The sequence below is a fragment of the Pipra filicauda genome, unplaced genomic scaffold, assembly GCF_003945595.2.
Source record: "Pipra filicauda isolate LSUMZ 115617 unplaced genomic scaffold, ASM394559v2 scaffold156_size1729456_pilon, whole genome shotgun sequence".
Taxonomy (NCBI): domain Eukaryota; kingdom Metazoa; phylum Chordata; class Aves; order Passeriformes; family Pipridae; genus Pipra; species Pipra filicauda.
In genome coordinates, this window is record NW_024104062.1 from 273,369 (window position 1) to 291,973 (window position 18,605).

At 44.1% G+C, this 18,605-nt stretch overlaps 1 protein-coding gene across 7 annotated transcripts in view; it reads left to right on the forward strand.

The window, feature by feature from the left end:
* The window catches only part of TTC7A (tetratricopeptide repeat domain 7A), a 175,907-nt gene extending 158,997 nt beyond the window's left edge, over positions 1–16,910 (forward strand). For all 7 annotated transcript variants that reach the window (XM_039379115.1, XM_027748906.2, XM_039379114.1 and 4 more), the window contains one exon: positions 11,203–16,910. In XM_039379115.1, the coding sequence (XP_039235049.1) occupies positions 11,203–11,424 (222 nt within the window). In that variant the 3' untranslated portion in view covers positions 11,425–16,910. The remainder of the gene's footprint in view (positions 1–11,202) is intronic.
* Positions 16,911–18,605: the final 1,695 nt, after the last annotated feature.

An 18,605-nucleotide genomic window follows, 5' to 3' on the forward strand; every position in this document is an offset into this window, starting at 1 on the left:
TGGGGAAAAGAGGAAGCCAGCAAGTATCTGTCAGAGAGAAGAATTTGATTCTAGAGTCCAGCACTGCCTTACCTTGTCCTTTTCACTGCACTGTCTGTGCATCAGCAACTGTCTGGGCATGGAGATATACTGCATTTTTTCACTGTGCTGCACCCAAAAAGTGTCTCGCCAAGTCAGACTTCTCTTTGCCTCTCCAGAAGCTTATTTAAATCCTCTGCTTACCGTCTGCTTTTCCTTCTCTGTTTCTTCTCTGCATGAGCTATCGTCTCTGAGCTCCCTATTCCCCTCACACATTCATTCTGAAAGGTACATTTTTATTGTTGCTCCTCAGAGACCATAGTCTTCCCAACACATTGATCTTCCTTACTTTTTTCTCCATCCCTGCTCTGTTGGAGGTCAGTTCCCTCTCTGAAAAGCACCAGCAAAGAGAGAGAGCAAGCATTCATGCATTGAAACAAAGAAAAGCACAGTGGCAGACCAGCTGTCTTTTACCCTTTCACAGCCACCCTGATCAGGAGGTGACTAGGACTAGCACTGTATCCAGGCTCTAAGAGCCTCCACAGATCGACTGGTGGCTGACATGCTCCCACGTTCTAGTACAAAAGATCTGGGCAAAGCCAGCAGCCTGCAAACCAGGCCAAGCACTTCACCCTTTCTGCCCAAAGGAGGAATTTCCTAAAAATACATGTCCTGACATACCACTGAGCCACATGGCACACTGAGTGCAATCCTATTTTGAGCCTGCTCTGCAGGGTGACATAGCTAGTTACACCTCCTCCCAAAAATGGCACTTCAGCAGCGCAACACTTGCTGGTGGACCATCAGCGCAGTCTCCTGTGGGATGGTGCTTGCCACTGGAATTCCCCAGCAAGGGGTTGTGCTCTTGTTGTACATAAGGCTGTGGTTGCAGGAAGCATCCCTAGTCATGCCGAGTGTAATCAGGACAGCTGCTTTCTGCCAGTCAGTACAGCAGTGGTACTCTGCAAGTCCCAAATAGATGGGCTATGGGCTGGAGTGGAGAGAACCATCAAAAGTAATTCTAATCTGACCCTGAGAGAAGCTCTCCCAATGGATATATGATGCCTGTCTGGCACATACCTTTTGCATCTTCAGTAGACAAGGCAACAGTAGAGCAACATTTGGCTTTTGGAGATGTTTGGTAGTCTCCTTCCAAACCATGGCTGGCTAGCAGATTCTATTTTCCCAACTCTGAAGCTTATTGCAGAATCCCAGGAATGTTCTTGCACTTCAGATATCCAAAAATAACTGCTCTAAGCCCTCCTTGGGGAAAAGCAATCCTTAGAGCAGCCTCTTAACTCAAATTTTTGTGTTGAAGCAGCTGAGCTTGAGGGAGAGAACTTGGCTTTGCCTCTAGTCACTGGCTCCCAGAGGAGAAATGAGCATTTTGGATGCTCACATTAATAAGTTTGTGTGTCAGCTCACTCACTGTCTAAGGAATTGCAAACACTTTGTTCTCCTCATTTCTGTTTGCTGCAGAAACGCCCCTCCCCCACTGCCATCCTCCCAGCAAATCCACTAGTTAGCTGGCAGCTTCTGTAGCCCAGCCATCAGAGCAAATCCCTGCAGCGGGATCATGGTTCCCGAGCACCAGTTAGGAGCTGACAGAGTTGTTTTGCTGGTTTGTTGCCTGCTCTTTTCCTCTGCAGTTGCTAGGCTTCCTTCCTCCATCCAGAGGAGATAGTGGAGCCATCACAAACAAGGTGATAAGTGATTTTCTGACACCAAAGCCATCACTTAGACACTATGAGTGGCCATTTCCTCTCGCGGGGGAACTGCACAGTTCCCGTATCAGCAAAAGGCTGGACCTACTGGGGCATTTGGGGTCGCTGGAAGCAAATCTGATCCACTGCACAGGACAGAGATTTCAGTCCATTAGCAGGGGGCTGGTGCTCTGCTTTTCAGAGGTGGATTATCCCTGTTTCCAGAGAATCTGTGGCTGTTTTTTTCTGTGCCAGTCACTTGTATTCCTCTGTTGTGGTAAGTTATTCTCCATATCCCTGAGGTGCTCATTACCACATTATTCAGGCTCTGTTTATATAACTTTAGGAACCAAAATAAAATCTTGAAAGACAAAACTGCCCACCTCTTCTTTGATTTCTTCTCTAGTGTGTAACACCTTACAAGAGAAGAACCTGATACATTTCTTAAACCCATTGAGTTCCTGGGGCGGTTCAATGATCTCTGGAGAATAAAACTTGCATCCAGGTCTAAAGACATAGTCCTTGGCCTGATCTCACCCTGCAGCAGATGCCTCTCCACTGAGCTTCAAACTGATCTTCCAGATGATTACTAGCTTAGTTGTGGTTTCCCATACACAGCCCTTGAGATACCACTGCAGCTTTACTAAGCAATATTGTCCTCATGCTGTGCTTTGCCCTGAGATCAAATTAAAGCCTAAGAATTGTAGTAGTCAAGTTGGTCTGCAGCTGAACTCATAAATAGTATTTCAGAAAGTGCTCAGAACTGTCAGAAGGGAGAAGGGATGGAATGACTATCCCCTTTATACTTCAACCTTCAAACGTTGTTTTTCACAAACAAGGAAACCAGTTATAATTAGTTTAAATTCTGTGCTATTTAGGCTGCTTGTTATCACACCAAAGACAGGACAGAGTCATAGACTATAATAATATAGTATATAAAATAGTTTGTAGCACAATAACAGAATTTGTTGCCTCCTGGTACACAAGACACAGCTGCACAAACAGGGGCGTGGGAACTAGCAAGACTTCCAGGTTTTCAGCAAGCTCTCCTGATACACTGAGCTGGCAACAGTCAAGAAAAGGAAGCAGAAGTCCCTTCTTGCCAAACAAATGGGAAACATGAAAACATCACAGCTCTCCAGTGTTTCTGGAGCTTCCATTTACACTCATGTTATGTGAAGTATTTATCAAGTCTTTTTCTTCTCAGTGAGTTTCTTCATTCATTTTCTTTTGAGTATGTAACAGAAAATGCTGTCTGTAATTCAGTAAAATCTCTTTGTACATGGAGGTTCATGATCTAAGAGAGATTTTGTGTTAAGAGACAATAAGGAAACATATTCCTTGCAGGATCAGAGGCACTGGAGCAGAAGCTGGAGGCGTAGCTGTGTGCTCTTGCCCAGCTCTGTGTGTTTTCCCAGCAGCTCCACTAAGGTTAGTGCTCAGCTGTGATATTGCACTGGGAGGCTCTGGCTCTGTAGTTGTGTGGAGGATGTCATTAATCATATGCTATCCCAGAGACTGCCAGTAGTGGAAAACTAAGCAAATTAAGATATTTTAAACATCTTAGCTCTCCTTTCAGAAGACATCTGCTGTAATCTACATTGGCATGTTGTGTGCTTCTGTCAGCCATGTCTTCAACTGCCCTGCGCCCTTGCTCATCCACATACCAAATGCAGCACTTGTTCTGGTGATTAGTTCTGTGGGACTGAGGTTCCTAGAGACGCTTGGCAGAGCTAAAGCTATTATCTAGGAGAACCTGTTCATGACTCATACATTCAGACAAAATTTACTCTGTATGGAGAGGGGAGGATAACACGCATGGGAAATGTGCATATCAGCCCCTCCTTTGTTGCAAAGCAGTGCGTTAAAAATTGGGGAAAGATCCAGCGCTAGCACTGGAGGATATTTAAGCAGACAGAAATTCCCTGTTCATCAACCACTGCATACTGTGGGCACTTGAATTAATTGGGTGTCCAAGACTTAAGCCTAGACATTCCCCAGCTATATGCAGCAACAACTTGTTATGTGCAACAGAACATAGGCACCTGCTTACTATCAAAATATAGACAGAGGTTTTTCCGCCCCTGGAGGCAATGGGAGTGCTTAACAGCTGCCCTGCCTTCTTAAAAACATTTGCTAGCAGTTAGCATGTACCCCCTGGGCACAAGAGAGGCAAGTTCTCAACTCTTCTCATCTGAGGCCCTTGACCCCATCCCAGCTCTTTGAATTGTTCCTGAGTAATGACAGATTATTCAATGTGAAATGCATTAGCAGCCGATGAAGCACAGCAACTGCTTTATAGTCAAGTGCTTTAGCCAGCAGGTTACCTGCCACTCTTCAGCATCCAGCATGTATGTTGCATGCCTTTTCTCTCTTTGCTGATGCTTATCAGTCTCAATTCTGCGTGGATTTTGGAATACTTGAAAATACCTAGGCTGAATCTCACTAGTTTCAACAAGACTTTCTGCCAGGGAAGCCAGTACAATGCATAACAGAACTGGGACCTTAAGTTATAAATTATGTGTTCTAAATTATTATTTATTATTAGTTTGGGACCTTCTTTTGGTGCATATTTTTACAGACAACACCCTGCGCTTGAGTCCTAGCTGAAGCAACTGTGTCCTCTATTGCAACATTACCATGACAACTGCTAAGATCAGGACTGGGAGAAATTTTGCCTTCCATAGGAAAAGAGAGTGTGAAACAAATACTGGATTTAGTTACTCTCAAACGTGTGGTTGAGGCGTCCTGGTAGGCTTCCTTGCTTCCTGCTTCATCTCCATGTAGGTCTCAGCAAAGGAATAACTGTCTAGAGAATATTCAGCATGCAGCAAATGATTCTGCTTTGCACAAAGCTTAAGTGACGACAGTCCAACAAGGCAGAAAAACTCTTCATTCTCCCTAGGCTTGTATGAGCCTCCCTGTGAAGAGATCAGAGCCTCCTGGTTTGAAATGCTGCCTTAGGGTTTGCTTTTTATGTCAATAAATGTTTTATCACATTTAAGCTTCAAACACCGTAGAAACATCCTTGCTAACATTTGATGAACTCAAATAGAGACAGCAAACCTGGGCAGAGGGCAGTGTGCAGCACGACACAATGCTTCCCTTCTGTGGGGGGGGGCTTGCCTGGGACTCAGAGGGGCCTGGGCGAGATGCTGCCTTTGCAATTATTCACTGCCTTGAAAAACATATTGACAAGCTTATGAAAGGGATGGCCCTCTCTTCAAGTCTTCACCACTTTTGATCTTTTCTTTCTTCTGCTTTTTATTCTCTCCCTGCCAGCGCTGCCTTAGGTGGTTTATAAAGCATATCCATGTGCCCAAGTCTCTGGTGGGCTTTAGATGTCTCTGTCTTCACACTCAACTAGTCTGTTTCTTCTGATACTTCCTTGCAGTCTCGTTTCTTCTCTTCCCTCACACTCCTCAGTAGCACACGAAGTTGCTGCAATGAAGTTTAAACAGCAAAGGCTAGGCTGCCTTTGGTTCCTGCAGTACTGGAGCTGAAGTCTCGAGGCTGAACCTACTGAATTGAAACCCACAGGCAGTGGGGTACACAAGTGCTACAAATTGTGATGCAAATTCGGGTTTTTTGCTTTTCCCAGCACTTGCCAGTTTCCCCTCTCTGGTGCCATTCTTTCATTTCTCCTTTCCACATGCTGCGTTTTGCAGTGGCCCTGCCTGCCTTCCCTCTCCTCCCCTTTCCTTCCCCTCCTCTGCTTTATCAAATGTAGCACTTCAGCGTCACTGACTGACAGGGGGTGCAGCAGCTTTGGCAGAGGAGATGGAGAGGGGGGAAGGAAGAGAAGGAAAAGCTGCTCTCAACAAAGGAGGCAGCAGAAAAAAATGAAAGATGAGCTTTCTCCCAGAATTATGTGCCAGTCACCCTTTGTTAGGGCAGCAAATTAAGATATGGTCTCTAATTCAGTTTGGTGAGAGGAGCCTGACTGCTCCACGTACACCTACAGTGTATTTTCAGGGAACAAAGCTCAGATGTATGGCTCAGATTCGCCACAACCTGGACTGAATCAGCAAAATGGATGATTAGCTACCCCCACACTGCCAGCCACTGCGTGGCTAAGTGACAGCACAACAAAAACTCACTTCACTGCTCACAGCTAAAAAAATCCTGGCTCTTCAGAAATGCAAAGGTCATGAATGTAGGGGGAAAGAATCGCAGAGCAATTGACTACTTGCATGTCTGTCTTTATTCTAGGAGACCTAGAATTTCCGGGGTTAATATTTGCCATTTTCCAAAAGGACACTCTGATATTTCATGGTTTATGCAACAGATTTTGCTTACAACTTATTCTGATTGCTAAATAATTGCAGAAGTGTATGTTGCCCTGTAGCAGTGCGGATTTTTCTGCTACATGCGACTGTTATCACCAAGTGCCAAATGCATCTTGAAAGGCTTTTTGTAGGGTTCTGCTGAATAAGCACACTTTTGAATGAGCACTTTTCTGCAGCATGCCCTGCTCTTGCCAGCTGCTGATTACCCTCCTACTAACCACTAGTGACATGTCCGTATTACAGATTGGAGAAGATAGTAAGGATACTGCATCTACCTTGAAATTAATTAAATAATGCACTAAAGGAAGCCCAGCAGCAAAGTCTGATTTATTCTGGAAACATCCTAGGGTATTTATACAATAATAGGTGAAAATGCTCTGCTCAGTTGAGACAAGCATCAGAGACAACCTCACTTTGGAATTAGTCTCTCATGAAAAGACAGAGAGAACTTACATTTTATGTAATTATTAAAATCCATTTGTAAAGGATAGAGTCTAGTCCACCTATACAGATTCTCCAAGAATGAGATGACCATGCAAATACAACAAAAAGCAACCTTCCAGGAATGGAAAAATGTTTGTCTGGACATCTCTTTACCAATGCAAGCCCCAAAGGACAGAACAAGCAAATCTGTGCCACCTTAATGCAAAGAGACAAGAATGCCGACTCAGGATAACTCCCTGCAGCTCATCAGGTGTTTGAACTAAACATTTGCAAAGGAAGTTTTGATTTTCATTACTAAAAATAAACTCCAGCCTCTGTGTGAGGCTTATTTTGTAGTCTTCCATAATGTCTTTTCTGCACTATTTTCGGGGAATTTTATGAGCTGACAACCTTTAAGGAAGTTTTGTTAAAACTCTCAGGAAATAAAAGCACAGATCAGAAATTTCACAACCTTCTGAAAGTGTGGTTTATGCTCATTTTTTTATTCGTGGAAATTGAAAATAAGTAACTTTTTTTCTCATCTAACTTAAATTGAAATATGGCTCTCCTATTTAAAACAAAAATAGCCTCACACAAGTATCAGTTACTAAGTATCACATCACTGAAGGCAAGGGAGTCCAGCCCAGTGTCACCATAGAAGTGGTTTAGGTTTTGTTTGTTTTGCATGCAGATGAGGTCAAAAATACCTTCCCATAGGCGCCCTCTGTTCCCTGAACTTAAAAACCATCAATTCAGGAGTCCAACTGTCAGCAAAAGGCACCCTAAATCAGCAGACCAAATTCACTATCCCCCCTCAGCCTTCATACACCGCTAGACTGTACCGGCCTTGCTGTGCCGCAGCCCTTCACCTCAAATTAATTTCTTCCAGTGCCTGGCCTCACTAGTCTGCCTCTTTTTACAAGATCTAAAGTACATCTTCAGACCTAAAGAAGAAACTAAATTAATCTGTGCAAGTTACCCTCAGACCTTCTCAAGTGAGTGAGTGAGTGAGTAAATGAGTGATTGAGCATCCGAGCACTATGCAGCTGTATTAGCACAAACGGGACATGAAATGCCTGTGTGCGTGGCTAGCACAGGCCTGGGGCGTGAGCCCTGGGGATGTGCTGCCCACAGGAGTTTGAAAGAAAAATGATTCCCACTCTCCTTTTGAGTTGGTTTGGGATTTTTTACTATTTATAATTTGCTAGAGTTTAAAAATAAGCCTGTCCTCATTGCTCCTTAGGGCCTGACTCAGTACCAACATCACTGACAGAGAAGGCCATACTTAGAGGTACTTGTCATCTTGGGGAGGAAAATCACCGGGCAAAACCAGAAGTGCCAGTGCTAGCCAGGAGGTGGCAGAGAAGCCAGGCTACCTTTTGCACCAGTTTCTGCAGTTAGTTTGGCAAAAACACAAATAGAAACCGAGGAAAGACAACAAAACCCAGCCCCCACCCTCCATCTTCAGGAATAAGAGGATGAAACCCTTAATCACATTGCTGCTTGTATTTATACTAATTGCTCATCTTCCTGAGATCTGACTTTATGAAATTATGCATGCACACCAAGCAGATGAGTTTCCATAGAAACTCATGAGATGAACTTTCATTAGAAAAATCTCGTTTTTAAAAAAAAATCTTCCAGATAAAAATGCAAATTGCCTGTCAGTGGGTGGCTTTCTGAATTTATATATAATTTTTTTTTCTTTTGCACTGTAGGCAGATTCCAACTGGACCTACATAGCAACAACATGCAGGCATTGTTTAGAGCAAGCCAGACTCCATGGGGAAATAAGAAATTCAGTAGCAAGGGGAAGCTCTCAAGTGCAAATACCTCAGGGAAACAGAAACTCAAGTGCTCGGTGCTGCTTCTTCCTAAGGCTTGGGGTTTGTGCAGCCTCCAGCTCTCAGAAAATGCTTGTGGTTTGCAAGGGGAAGAGGAGAGAGAGGAAACCCAAAGCAAGAAACTCTCCTGCACACAGAATTAATGATGTTCAACCTGTCCTTAAAACATCCAGCAGCATATTTCTGCCGCTTCAGTTAAGCCTCACTGAAAAGGCTGACACCATCTGTCACAGCTCACTCTGGGGCAAAGAAATAGGTCTGTGTGCTGGGGCTTGGGAATATTGGCAAGGATGGGGATTGCAGAGTGGGTTGGCCAAACCCTGACCTCCACCTGGGCTGAGGCCTGAAGCGCAGCATCATGTGCCCACACTACATGGAAATCCAGGCAAGTGTGCAAGAAGAGGGCATAGGGGCTGTTCCTCATCAGAAGAGGGAAGCAGGATGGTGGGCATGCCTTGGAAGGGCCATGGACCTGGGCAGCCTTTGGTACCAACAGCCATGCATGTAAGAAAAGAGGAGGCAGGAAATCTTAAACTTGTTTAACAAATATTTCCTGTGTTTCTCTCCAGAACCATACAGCAGTTTTTTGCTCATGCAGTATACTGCAGCGTCAACAGGGGGCCTTCCCCTGGCTTTGAAGAGCCTGGAGTTGCCCTTTTTGAGAGTTCACAGATCTTTTTTCAGCTAAACTGGCAAATTTGAAAGCACTGAATACCTATGAGCAGATGTTCACATGTGCTGCACTTACTGGTGGGTGTCAGCTTCAGCATCTCCCCCAGTACCTGGGTTTGCATACAGCCTCCTCCAGTGCTGCAGAACAGCTGCAGGGACTTCAAGCCTAGGCAGAGTAAACACCAGGAAGCCAGGCCAGTCTTTGGTTCTTGACCAGCAAGGGTGCTGGGGAGCACAAGGGAGCTGTGCTGCACGAGCAGTTTACGATGAGGTGGATTTCACTGCAGCATTGTTGAGAGGCGCGAGATGTCAACCAGGGAGGGAATTCAAACAGGGAGGGAATTCTCCTCCTCGTTGGAGAGGGTTGACAGGCAGCAGCTGCACAGGCTCGCTGGCCTCTGTGCCTCCAGGGCCAGCAGCCTCTGAGAGCACTGAGAAGCTGGATGCTGCTTAGTGTCAGGGCGAGGACAGCGATGGGTCCCCGGCCACCAGAGAGCACAATCGGCTCTGCTCGGTCAGTGAAACAAGAAGAGTTTTTAGAAAGAGTGAGTTTGTGGTTGAGGACAAACTTGAGCTGAGATAACTCCTGTCTATTCTTGGCTCAGCAGCAGATTTGCTATGGCCACACTACTTGCCCTTTCTATGCCTCATTATCCCTGTCAAGCGGGTGACTCAAATTATAATTGCACAAATTCCTTCCAGTCTGTCGTTACGTGCCTGCAGTCATCTCCAGGCAGCTACCTCCAGGGGTACCAGCCTCTCCCACCAGGGTACCTCTGTGCCATGTGTGCCTGCTCCCAAGGCAATGGTAAGATTAGACCCTGTTGCCTTGTTGTTTTCCTACACAGAGAGAAACTTAAAGAAAAAACACCCCCACTGCATCTCTAAATTATCAGATATGATTCTGAGTTGATTATTCAGGTCAAGGTTATGGGCAAGAAGGAGGCACTGAAACTTTTCATAGCACCACCAGTACTTGATTAAATGGGTGTTTCTTAATTTTTGTCTCAGGCAAATTAATGTGTTTCTGTAGGTGTTAATATTATCACTGGCCTTAAGGTCTTAGTCATGCTGATGCACACTGTGTCTAGTGGTACTTTTGGAAAATCAAAGAAAACAGGAAAGGAAAAATCTTAACTATTTCCAAAAGCGTCACCATTCTTTCATCAGAAATTTACTTGGGTTCTAGTTGCAAGAGATTTCAGGTTTCTTCCATCTTTTCATGTGAACTAAAAGCAATTAGGCACATTAAAGATTAAGCTAATGACTTTCTTTATAAATATATGCATCCACCAACTATGTTTTCCCAGGCAAAGCATGAAGTGAGGTAATCATCCCACTTTCCAGCATTTCCATGGGTGAGTGCAGGCAGAGGCCATGCAGAGCTTGGCAGCCAACATGGCAGTGTTGGCTGCTTCTTCCAGAGGCCACCCCTGGGTGAAGCTGGTGGGAGGTTCATCCTGCTGTGTGCACCTTCAGGAGGAAGCAGAGAAGTGCCACTAATGCGTTGTGTCCTGCAAAGCCCTCATGACCTGTCAGGGCTCAGTGTGGTTGACTGCTGTATAATTAACATGGAGTCTGGCTCATTAGGTGCTTTGTGGGTTCAGATCCACATCCATGAGAGCCCTATAGGAAAACATGTTCTTCCTAACACGTCTTTCATCCTCCCCCTCCTGTTCCTTCCAGATGGTTACACCCACTTGTGTCTTTTCTTACCCTAAGGACAGCTTTTTAAACAAGGTTCCTGCATCCTTCTCCTCCCCCACACTGCTTTAGGATCTACATTGGAGTGCAGGAGGACAGAGCTTACATTCCATGCTGTTACATACAGCCTGCCCATAGAAGACTGGAAGGGGACCACATCCCTCTGCCCCCTATTTGTTAAGAAAGATCTTTCTATATGCTTGAGATGTAGGAGATGAGAGACTTTACTTCAACCTCAGCTGGATGTTCCAGATGTGCAAGTTATGGTGTGTAATTGAACCTCTGTTTTCTGGGCAAGGAGAGAGGGATACTTAAAGGGCCTATAACCTTTCTTCTGTATAGCACCAGTATACGCTCTCCCAGTAACACACAGCAGGAGCACTTGCTGGATCCGTGTCTGCTTAAAAAAAAATTACTTTCACAATTATTATTTTAAATAACCCCTCCATAGGACTCATACGGCACCTCAGCTTTATGGCAGCTGGGGGTGCTCCATTTCCTCCTCTGTTTTGTGCTGTTGTTAACTGTTCATCACTTGTTTGTTGACAGGGCCTGGTGCTGAGCAGACTTGGGCGGAGGGAACTGGCCCAGAAAGTCCTCAGAGATGCCATCCGTATCCAGAGCACCAGCCACATTGCCTGGAACAGCCTTGGAGAGGTCTTGCAAGCTCAGGGGAAAAACGAAGCAGCCATCGAGTGCTTCCTTACTGCACTGGACCTTGAATCCACCAGTCCTGTCATTCCATTCACTGTCATACCCAGGGAGCTCTGAAGCTTTTCCCTGCAGCTAAGCACCTTCGTTCCCTGGACAGACACCAAAACCAAATAAATAAACAAAGAAAAAGCCCAACAGAAAAGTGCCATTGTAACCTGGAACTGGGACAAGTAGTTCCAGGATGGGGCTCAGGTCTACATGCTTAGCTGAGACAAGCTGAACTGTAGAAGAATTTGCAACACGCAGAAATAGAGAATGCCTTTTTCTTCACAGGTGCCTGGCTAACCTCCTGTTAAAGTTAGTATCAAGGCTTATTTCAAAGTGTTGGTTTAAGGTGACTGTAGAAAGATCATGCCAGGGTACAGCTGTTCAAAGCACTTGCACCTTCAGTGTTCATTAAAGATGAAACCCCAAGCCCTGAATTAAAGCCCAGACCTGCTCTAAACAGGAGTAAATGCACCAACTAATTTGACCAAGTTGTGCTTAAACATGTGGCTGCCTCCCCGCAGATCTGACAGGACAAGAATGACAATTGCACCAAATAGACATGTAGTATATGCTGTTCACAAAATTATTTCAGCTATTTTGATAATCCTTTTTCCTACCTTGCTTTTATATACTGCATATGCTCACTGTATTTAGTGTAGCACTTGCCTAGACCAATTTAAATTAAAAATACTTATTTTTTAGAAAAGCTAATATTGCAGTATAATTCACGAAAGCAGAAAGACCAAAGACCAAATCAGTTCACACTTGAACTAGTATTAAAAACATATATGTATCTCCACTTACATATTTATTGAAAGGCTTTACATGAAGTAGCTAACTCTAAGCTTCATTCTTATTAATCACCTCTTGCATCACTTTTAGTGAGGAATATAGTTTTTACCATTATATAGTGACTGAACTCTGTACTCTACTGCATTACCATTCCTGACACAAAACATTTTCATATCCATCTTTTCATGATACAAAAGATGCCAGCAGTCTCTTAAGGGAAAGTATGCTGAAGGCAGTGTGTGTATATATGAATTACTTCTTTCTTGAAACTAAATCTTTGGATTGTCCTTAGAAATTTCACATGAGAGGTATGGAGTTGAGCCTTCAGCGGAGCAGGATCAATTTGCGTATCGTATCAGATGTAAGAGTGAAGAGCTTCTAATCCGCACAGCCTCCCCATGGCTGGCACAGCCAGGGCAGGGGACACAGCTGGCAATACCCCCTGCTAAGCTGCTCCTTAGCTCTGCTTGACCTCCCTGGGGCCTTGGCAGCACGGTGGAGCTGTACCGTGCTGTCACACAACCCATGGGAGCCAGCCCTGTCCAGACCAGTCCCAAGATAAAAATGATGCAGAAATTTGCTGCAGGCACTTTTCTACAAAAAAAAAAAAAAATGTTGGGGCTTTGTGCCTATTTTCTTCCAAAGAAGATTTGTGACTATTTCATAAGTAAGTTTGCACTAAAACATACCTTGTACTATAATTCCGCCCAGTATTGTGATCCTTAACTAGTTCACTCTGGAAATTATAATATCCTTAGGCAATAAATGAATTGGGGTTATTTCTTAAAGAGCCTGAGGCTCTGGCAGCAGACTTGAAGTCAGCATTGTTTACAATTATTTGGAAATCTGCGGGGTAATGGAGAGTTAGGCCCTTGCAGTGCTCCCAGACCACACCATGGCAGAGCTCCTGCCCCCAGCCTTCCCTCAAGATGTGCTCACCAAGGGAATTACACTGTTCTCAGGTTTCTCTCAGCAGCCTGGTGCAATGCCAGGCCAATATTTTTACTTTTTCCCATTAAATCATCCTGGTGCAATAGCCCAGATTATTTATCTATTCACCGAGGGATTCCAGGTCTGATCTAGGTTGGTTTCAATCCAGGTGAAAGTAGCCCAGCCATGAAAAGGTGCTTGACCCATGAGTTCTCTGGCTTTCCAGTACCACACAGGCACCAAAACTGACTTTTTTGGGCCAGAGGCAGGTTTCCAAGGAGACAGTGTTACCCGGACGCATTTATTGTTTGCAATAGCACCAGCAGCAGAGGAAAGAGTAGGTGTTAAAGTACCAGAATTAAATGAGTTTCATGAAGACAAAAAGACACAGCCGAGACCTATTTTGGTGTGAAGGATGCTATGAAGTCATCTTGCTCTGCACTGCAGGTGGGAAAGAGGGAAGGGGAGGGGTAGAGATGCTGCTGTTGGCATAATGTGCAAATTGTTACCCAGGTGTTTTAAACCCAGTTCCACAGTCAGATGCAATCTGACAATACACTTAAGTAGAGACAGATATAGATACATGTTATATTCTGGTATTTGTTCTGCTCCACAGTTTCCAGGGTGGAAGCAAACCTTTTGTGTAAGACACAAAAAAAGAGTCAGTGTGGTCCAACATCACCGATCCGTTGTGCAATGTATATTTGTAAAGCACTGCCATAGCAACTCCTGTGTACTGGACAGTTATTTGAGTACAAGCTACGCATCCATGACCAAGGAACTGCTTTAAGAGGTCTGTAACATAGCTGGTCTGTGACCTGGCAGGAGGGTGCCTGTTTCCCAGCAGCGGCTGAAAAGCAAACACTTATAGACCCATTTACTTCTGTAGTAAACAGCTTGTTTGTTGCTATCTGGCAAACTTCATCCTGGCAATAATCAGACTTGCCACAGCAGTCATCTTCCTAGGAGAGGGGCAAACATTCACGAATACTTTGAGTGCGTCAACAACTCAGATGTTGCCAGCGTGGTCCCATCTTTCTCAAGTGCGTTAATGAGTGTTACTGGCATTGGAATTGCAGTCCTGAAAGCCTCTGCTCCAGGAAGATGTACATGACTAAAGGCCATCAGCATCAACAGGAATCACCATGGGTAAGGTACCCTTTACCAGCACACCACACCACACCACAGCCCCTGCAGCACCTGCAGACAAAGTGCTTTGCGTGCACACTGACCTTAATCCCGAGATTTGCTGTGTGCTTCCCAGGGGATACAGAATGCCTTTTGGCTGGAGGGGTGTTGTATTGGCCTGAAATAATCTGTACAGTGCAGGAAAGAAAGAGGTTGTTGCAGACTTACAAGTATTTTGGGGGTAAATCCTCTAGCTATCTTTGTTACTCATGCTCACCAAAACAGAAGCGTTCCCAAGCTTACATGCTACCTCTCTTATTCAGCATGTATTTTGCTCACACTTCCAGATACAGAAAAACAAAGACAACTATTTCAGACAAGCCTATGTATTGTGATATTTATTTAGATAGCAACATTGATAAATCTGATAGAATTACTTGTCTGAGCTCAGTAATACTTGTGTGGCAGGAAGCCTGGCATGTTTAATACTCTTTGAAATTTAAGAACACAAGATTTACATGCCATCTCTCATGATTATTTCAGTTCGTAAGTAATGGAAGTTTGGGGAACAATAAGTTTGGGGAACCAATTCTCTGAGTTTTAGCACAGACTTGAATCCAATAGTTTTGTCATTCATTAGTTTTGAAAGAGGGAGATTAAAAAAACCACATTGCTGCCTAAAGGATCAGGTTCCTCTTGTTCCACCACAAGGTTATTTTCCTTTTTGTTGGCAGGGTGCATACAAAAAGAAAAATAATTGCCTTCTATTTTCCTGTTGTGTAGTAAAGGAGTAGTATGTGCCGTTGCCTTTGGCCAACAAGAATACTGTAAAAAAAAATTAATCTGCCTCCAGGATAACAGAAGGAGAAGCCCAATAGGACAGGGAACAGCTCCCCTGTAAAGTGGAGCTTTACACTGTGTAAAGTGTCATTAGCTCCATTGGAGCAGTTGGTAGTTAGGAGCATTTCCTCCAGCTGAGAATCTGCCCACCCATGTATTCATTCCGTACAGGGAGTACAGCAGAGCTGCAAACTCCTGCGCCGCACAAGTACCCCAGTCCGTTTCTATTGGTAACAGTTCATGCTACTGATTATCACAATGCTTCAGAAGTGCTAATTATCTTTTCTTGGTAATGACTAATAAATCCAAATGGAGAACAGTCCTGGAGGGTGTTTCCTTTAAAATTCACTGGCTGGGTACCAAAGCAGGCACAGCACTGGCTGCTGCAGTTTGAATTACAGTTATTTTATCAAAAAAATGTTTCATTTTCAGAGAGTCTTGGTGAAGAATGAGTTTGACTAGTTTATATATTGTTTTAATGACAGCAGAGTGGGAAATAATCCTTTTTAGTAAAAAGACATCACTACCATGATCCTTTTTCAGCCAAACCAACAGAGGTTTGATAGTTGCAGTTCAGCCTTGGAGAGGAAGGCTTCCCAAAGCAACCACACTGCAGCAGTAATTGCCTCTGAAGGAATTGTATTACAGGCATATTTGACAATTATGCAATGGGCATGTGTAGCTGAGACATCTTTCCCTCCTTTTTTTGGCTAAGGGGAGCTGCTTTATGCCCGAAGGGACAATTGCAGTGCCCGTCTGGGTGCCTCTCAGCACTGCCTTGGTGCCAACTTCACAGTCATGTTCACCAACACCCCTTCATTCACACTGGTTTAATGATGCTCAGACTGTTCCCTAAGCCTGGCTCTGGGCAATGGCCTCCCTACTGCTGAGGTGTTGTTCAGTGCTGCAGGATGTCAGTGCGTAGTCAGATATTAAGTTATTTTCTTAGAAATGAGAAGCCGAGTCATCTGTCAGTTGGTGACATTGGCAGGAGGGCAGGTAAACACTGACTCAGCAGTTGCCAAGATGGTTCCTCCAACTTTGCCTTTAATGAACTTGCTTGTGCCTTCAGCACCAGCAAACCACAGCAGGTTCCCAAGTGACTGGATACTAAAAGATCCAGCTGATTTTCCCACAGAAATACATGCCAGTCAGTAGCTAAAACCACTGATAGGGATGCAACACTGCGCCATTGCATAGTGGCCCATGATGATACAAATAAGAACCTCCCTGAGCTGGTGCACAGAGAGGTGCTCAGCTTTTACACATAGAAAGCATGTCCTACAAGCCACTCTAATATTGTTAACATGGGTGTCAGTTTTCCATGTCACTTAACTTTTTCTTGTCATTGTAAGATGCCTTCACCAGATGAATAAAATTGACCCTGTGGAAAACAAAAAACGCTGCTATTTCCTGCGAGTTTCAGGACTTTTAATACATTCATGCCATGGATACTTCGAATATTATGAAACGTTCAGTTGTTATATTAACTGGAACCTAGTGTGCCTAGCAAGTTACCAGTTGCAAAGGGTATTTTGGCCTACACCCTGTAGTTCATGGGAAAAACGAGAGTGAGCATGCAAGCAGCGTGCTTTCAGAGAGGAACAGAGCCAGGAAAAAGGAGTAATGTAGCTTCAGATGTTTGGATTTATGGAGATTTAAGCAAGCATCATGCTTTTCTTGTGCTTCTTCCAGTAAAAATAAACAAAGGTAGTGTGAGAAACTGTAACATTGAGGTAACATGCAAATACTATGCCATCAAGTTTAGGGACTCACCTTATTTTGGTGGCAATGCCATTAATCATTTTTTTGCTACAAACAGTTACTCCTGTGGTTATTTGGAAATAAAATGTCTCCATTCAAGAGTTTCCAGAGCATTCTTTGCATTTACCCATTAATCTTTTAGGCAAGCTTCAAGAGGGCCTTCTTAAAAAGTCAGCCCCTTAGTTTCATACTTAAATGAGATTAAGGATGGGGTTTTTGAACAACATTTCTTCATAACTGTGGCTGCTTTGGTTTATGAGTGTATTCAGAATAACTCAAGCAGAACGAGGTTCGTCTGCAGCAGTAACAGAATTAAGTCCTTCAGCTGTTTGTACAGTCTTAAAATTGGAAATCCAAGCAAACAAAATACTTACCTCTGACTCTCCCCCTGTCTTTTTCTAACTTTTTCACAGAAAGGAAGTGAAACGCTGGTGTGGGAGATGGAGGGAGAAGGCTTCCATGGCCCCTCCATGCAGGAGCCCAACTGGAGGCATGCACCTGAACCCCAGCAAAAGCTTGAGAATTTCATTGTTCAGTCCCCTCTGAGGGACACCACTCATCTTTGCTTCCATTCTAATGCTGGCACATTGTCTGTTATCCTCTCTGCATCACACAGATGTTTAATATTCCCTTTCTGTTTAAATAAGCCTTTTCACCCCTCATTTTTGCTGGAAGGAGCTCCACCTTTAATACAGAATCACTTCTTCCCTTGCCGAGAGCCAAGTGGTAATTTTGACATGAAACTCTTGAAAGGTCATTAAGAATAATTTAATAATTTTTAATAATTTATTCTATGTTTTATATAATTTAGAATAATTTATTCATACCTCCAGTTCTTTCTTCTGCAGAATGGGTAAAACTAACTCAGATACATACAATATATTCCTGCTTCATGTGAGGTCCAGATATTTAGCAGTTCCTTACATTTAGCAGTCCCATAAACTTCCTAAAGGAAGAGATGAGAAGCATCGCTGCTGCCCAGGTGCTCACTTCCATGACAGTCTCTGGCTATCAGATTTTTGTGGAGTCACCAAAGCAGCAGTGTTTACTTTGTCTGTCTTTAACCACATCCCTCAGGAGATGTCACATCCCAGTCAGACATGCCTGAACCAGTCCTTGGAACAAAGGAAAACTATACACATAACCTCCTGCTCTTTAAAGACTGCTGTTAGAGGAAGTAGACCTGGGTAACACTGACTTATTCTGTTGCCTTCAGCAGTCACCATAGCATTTAACTGAGCTATGGCTGTCAAGCCAGATTCCTCTGCTATGTTGTCTCCAAAACAAAGAGCAACGTCTTACAGCCAAAACCATCCACCAACTGAACAGCGTGATTCAATGGTTTCCTCAGTGCTCCAACTTCAGTAAGTGTTTAATAATGAGGGGAAAAGCCTTGCAGGTCATTGCCCTGCGTATCAGAGCTGCCACTTTCAGGTCTGATCCCATCTAAAACTGATGTAGCCACTGTGATCATCCAGCTGATGGAGGAGAAGAAGCAGGTGGACAGAACATCTGAATTTTATACAGCAAAAATGGCAATCATTGTAACATGGCCTAAAACAGCAAAAGAGCAATTAAAACTGTAAAACAGGAAACATTTTCCTTACTGCAAAGCTCTTACAGAGGCAAAGCTCAGCTTCACTAGCTTTTCTGACAGAAACGTGCAAAAACACCGGGCTGTGAGGGAGCCGATGTCAAGCAGCCCTTCCCCAGTCTCCTGACTCCAAAGGCCTCTCTGAACCTCCACCCTGCACCAGAGACCCAAGTTCAGCCTGAAGCACAGGACCTGGACCCTT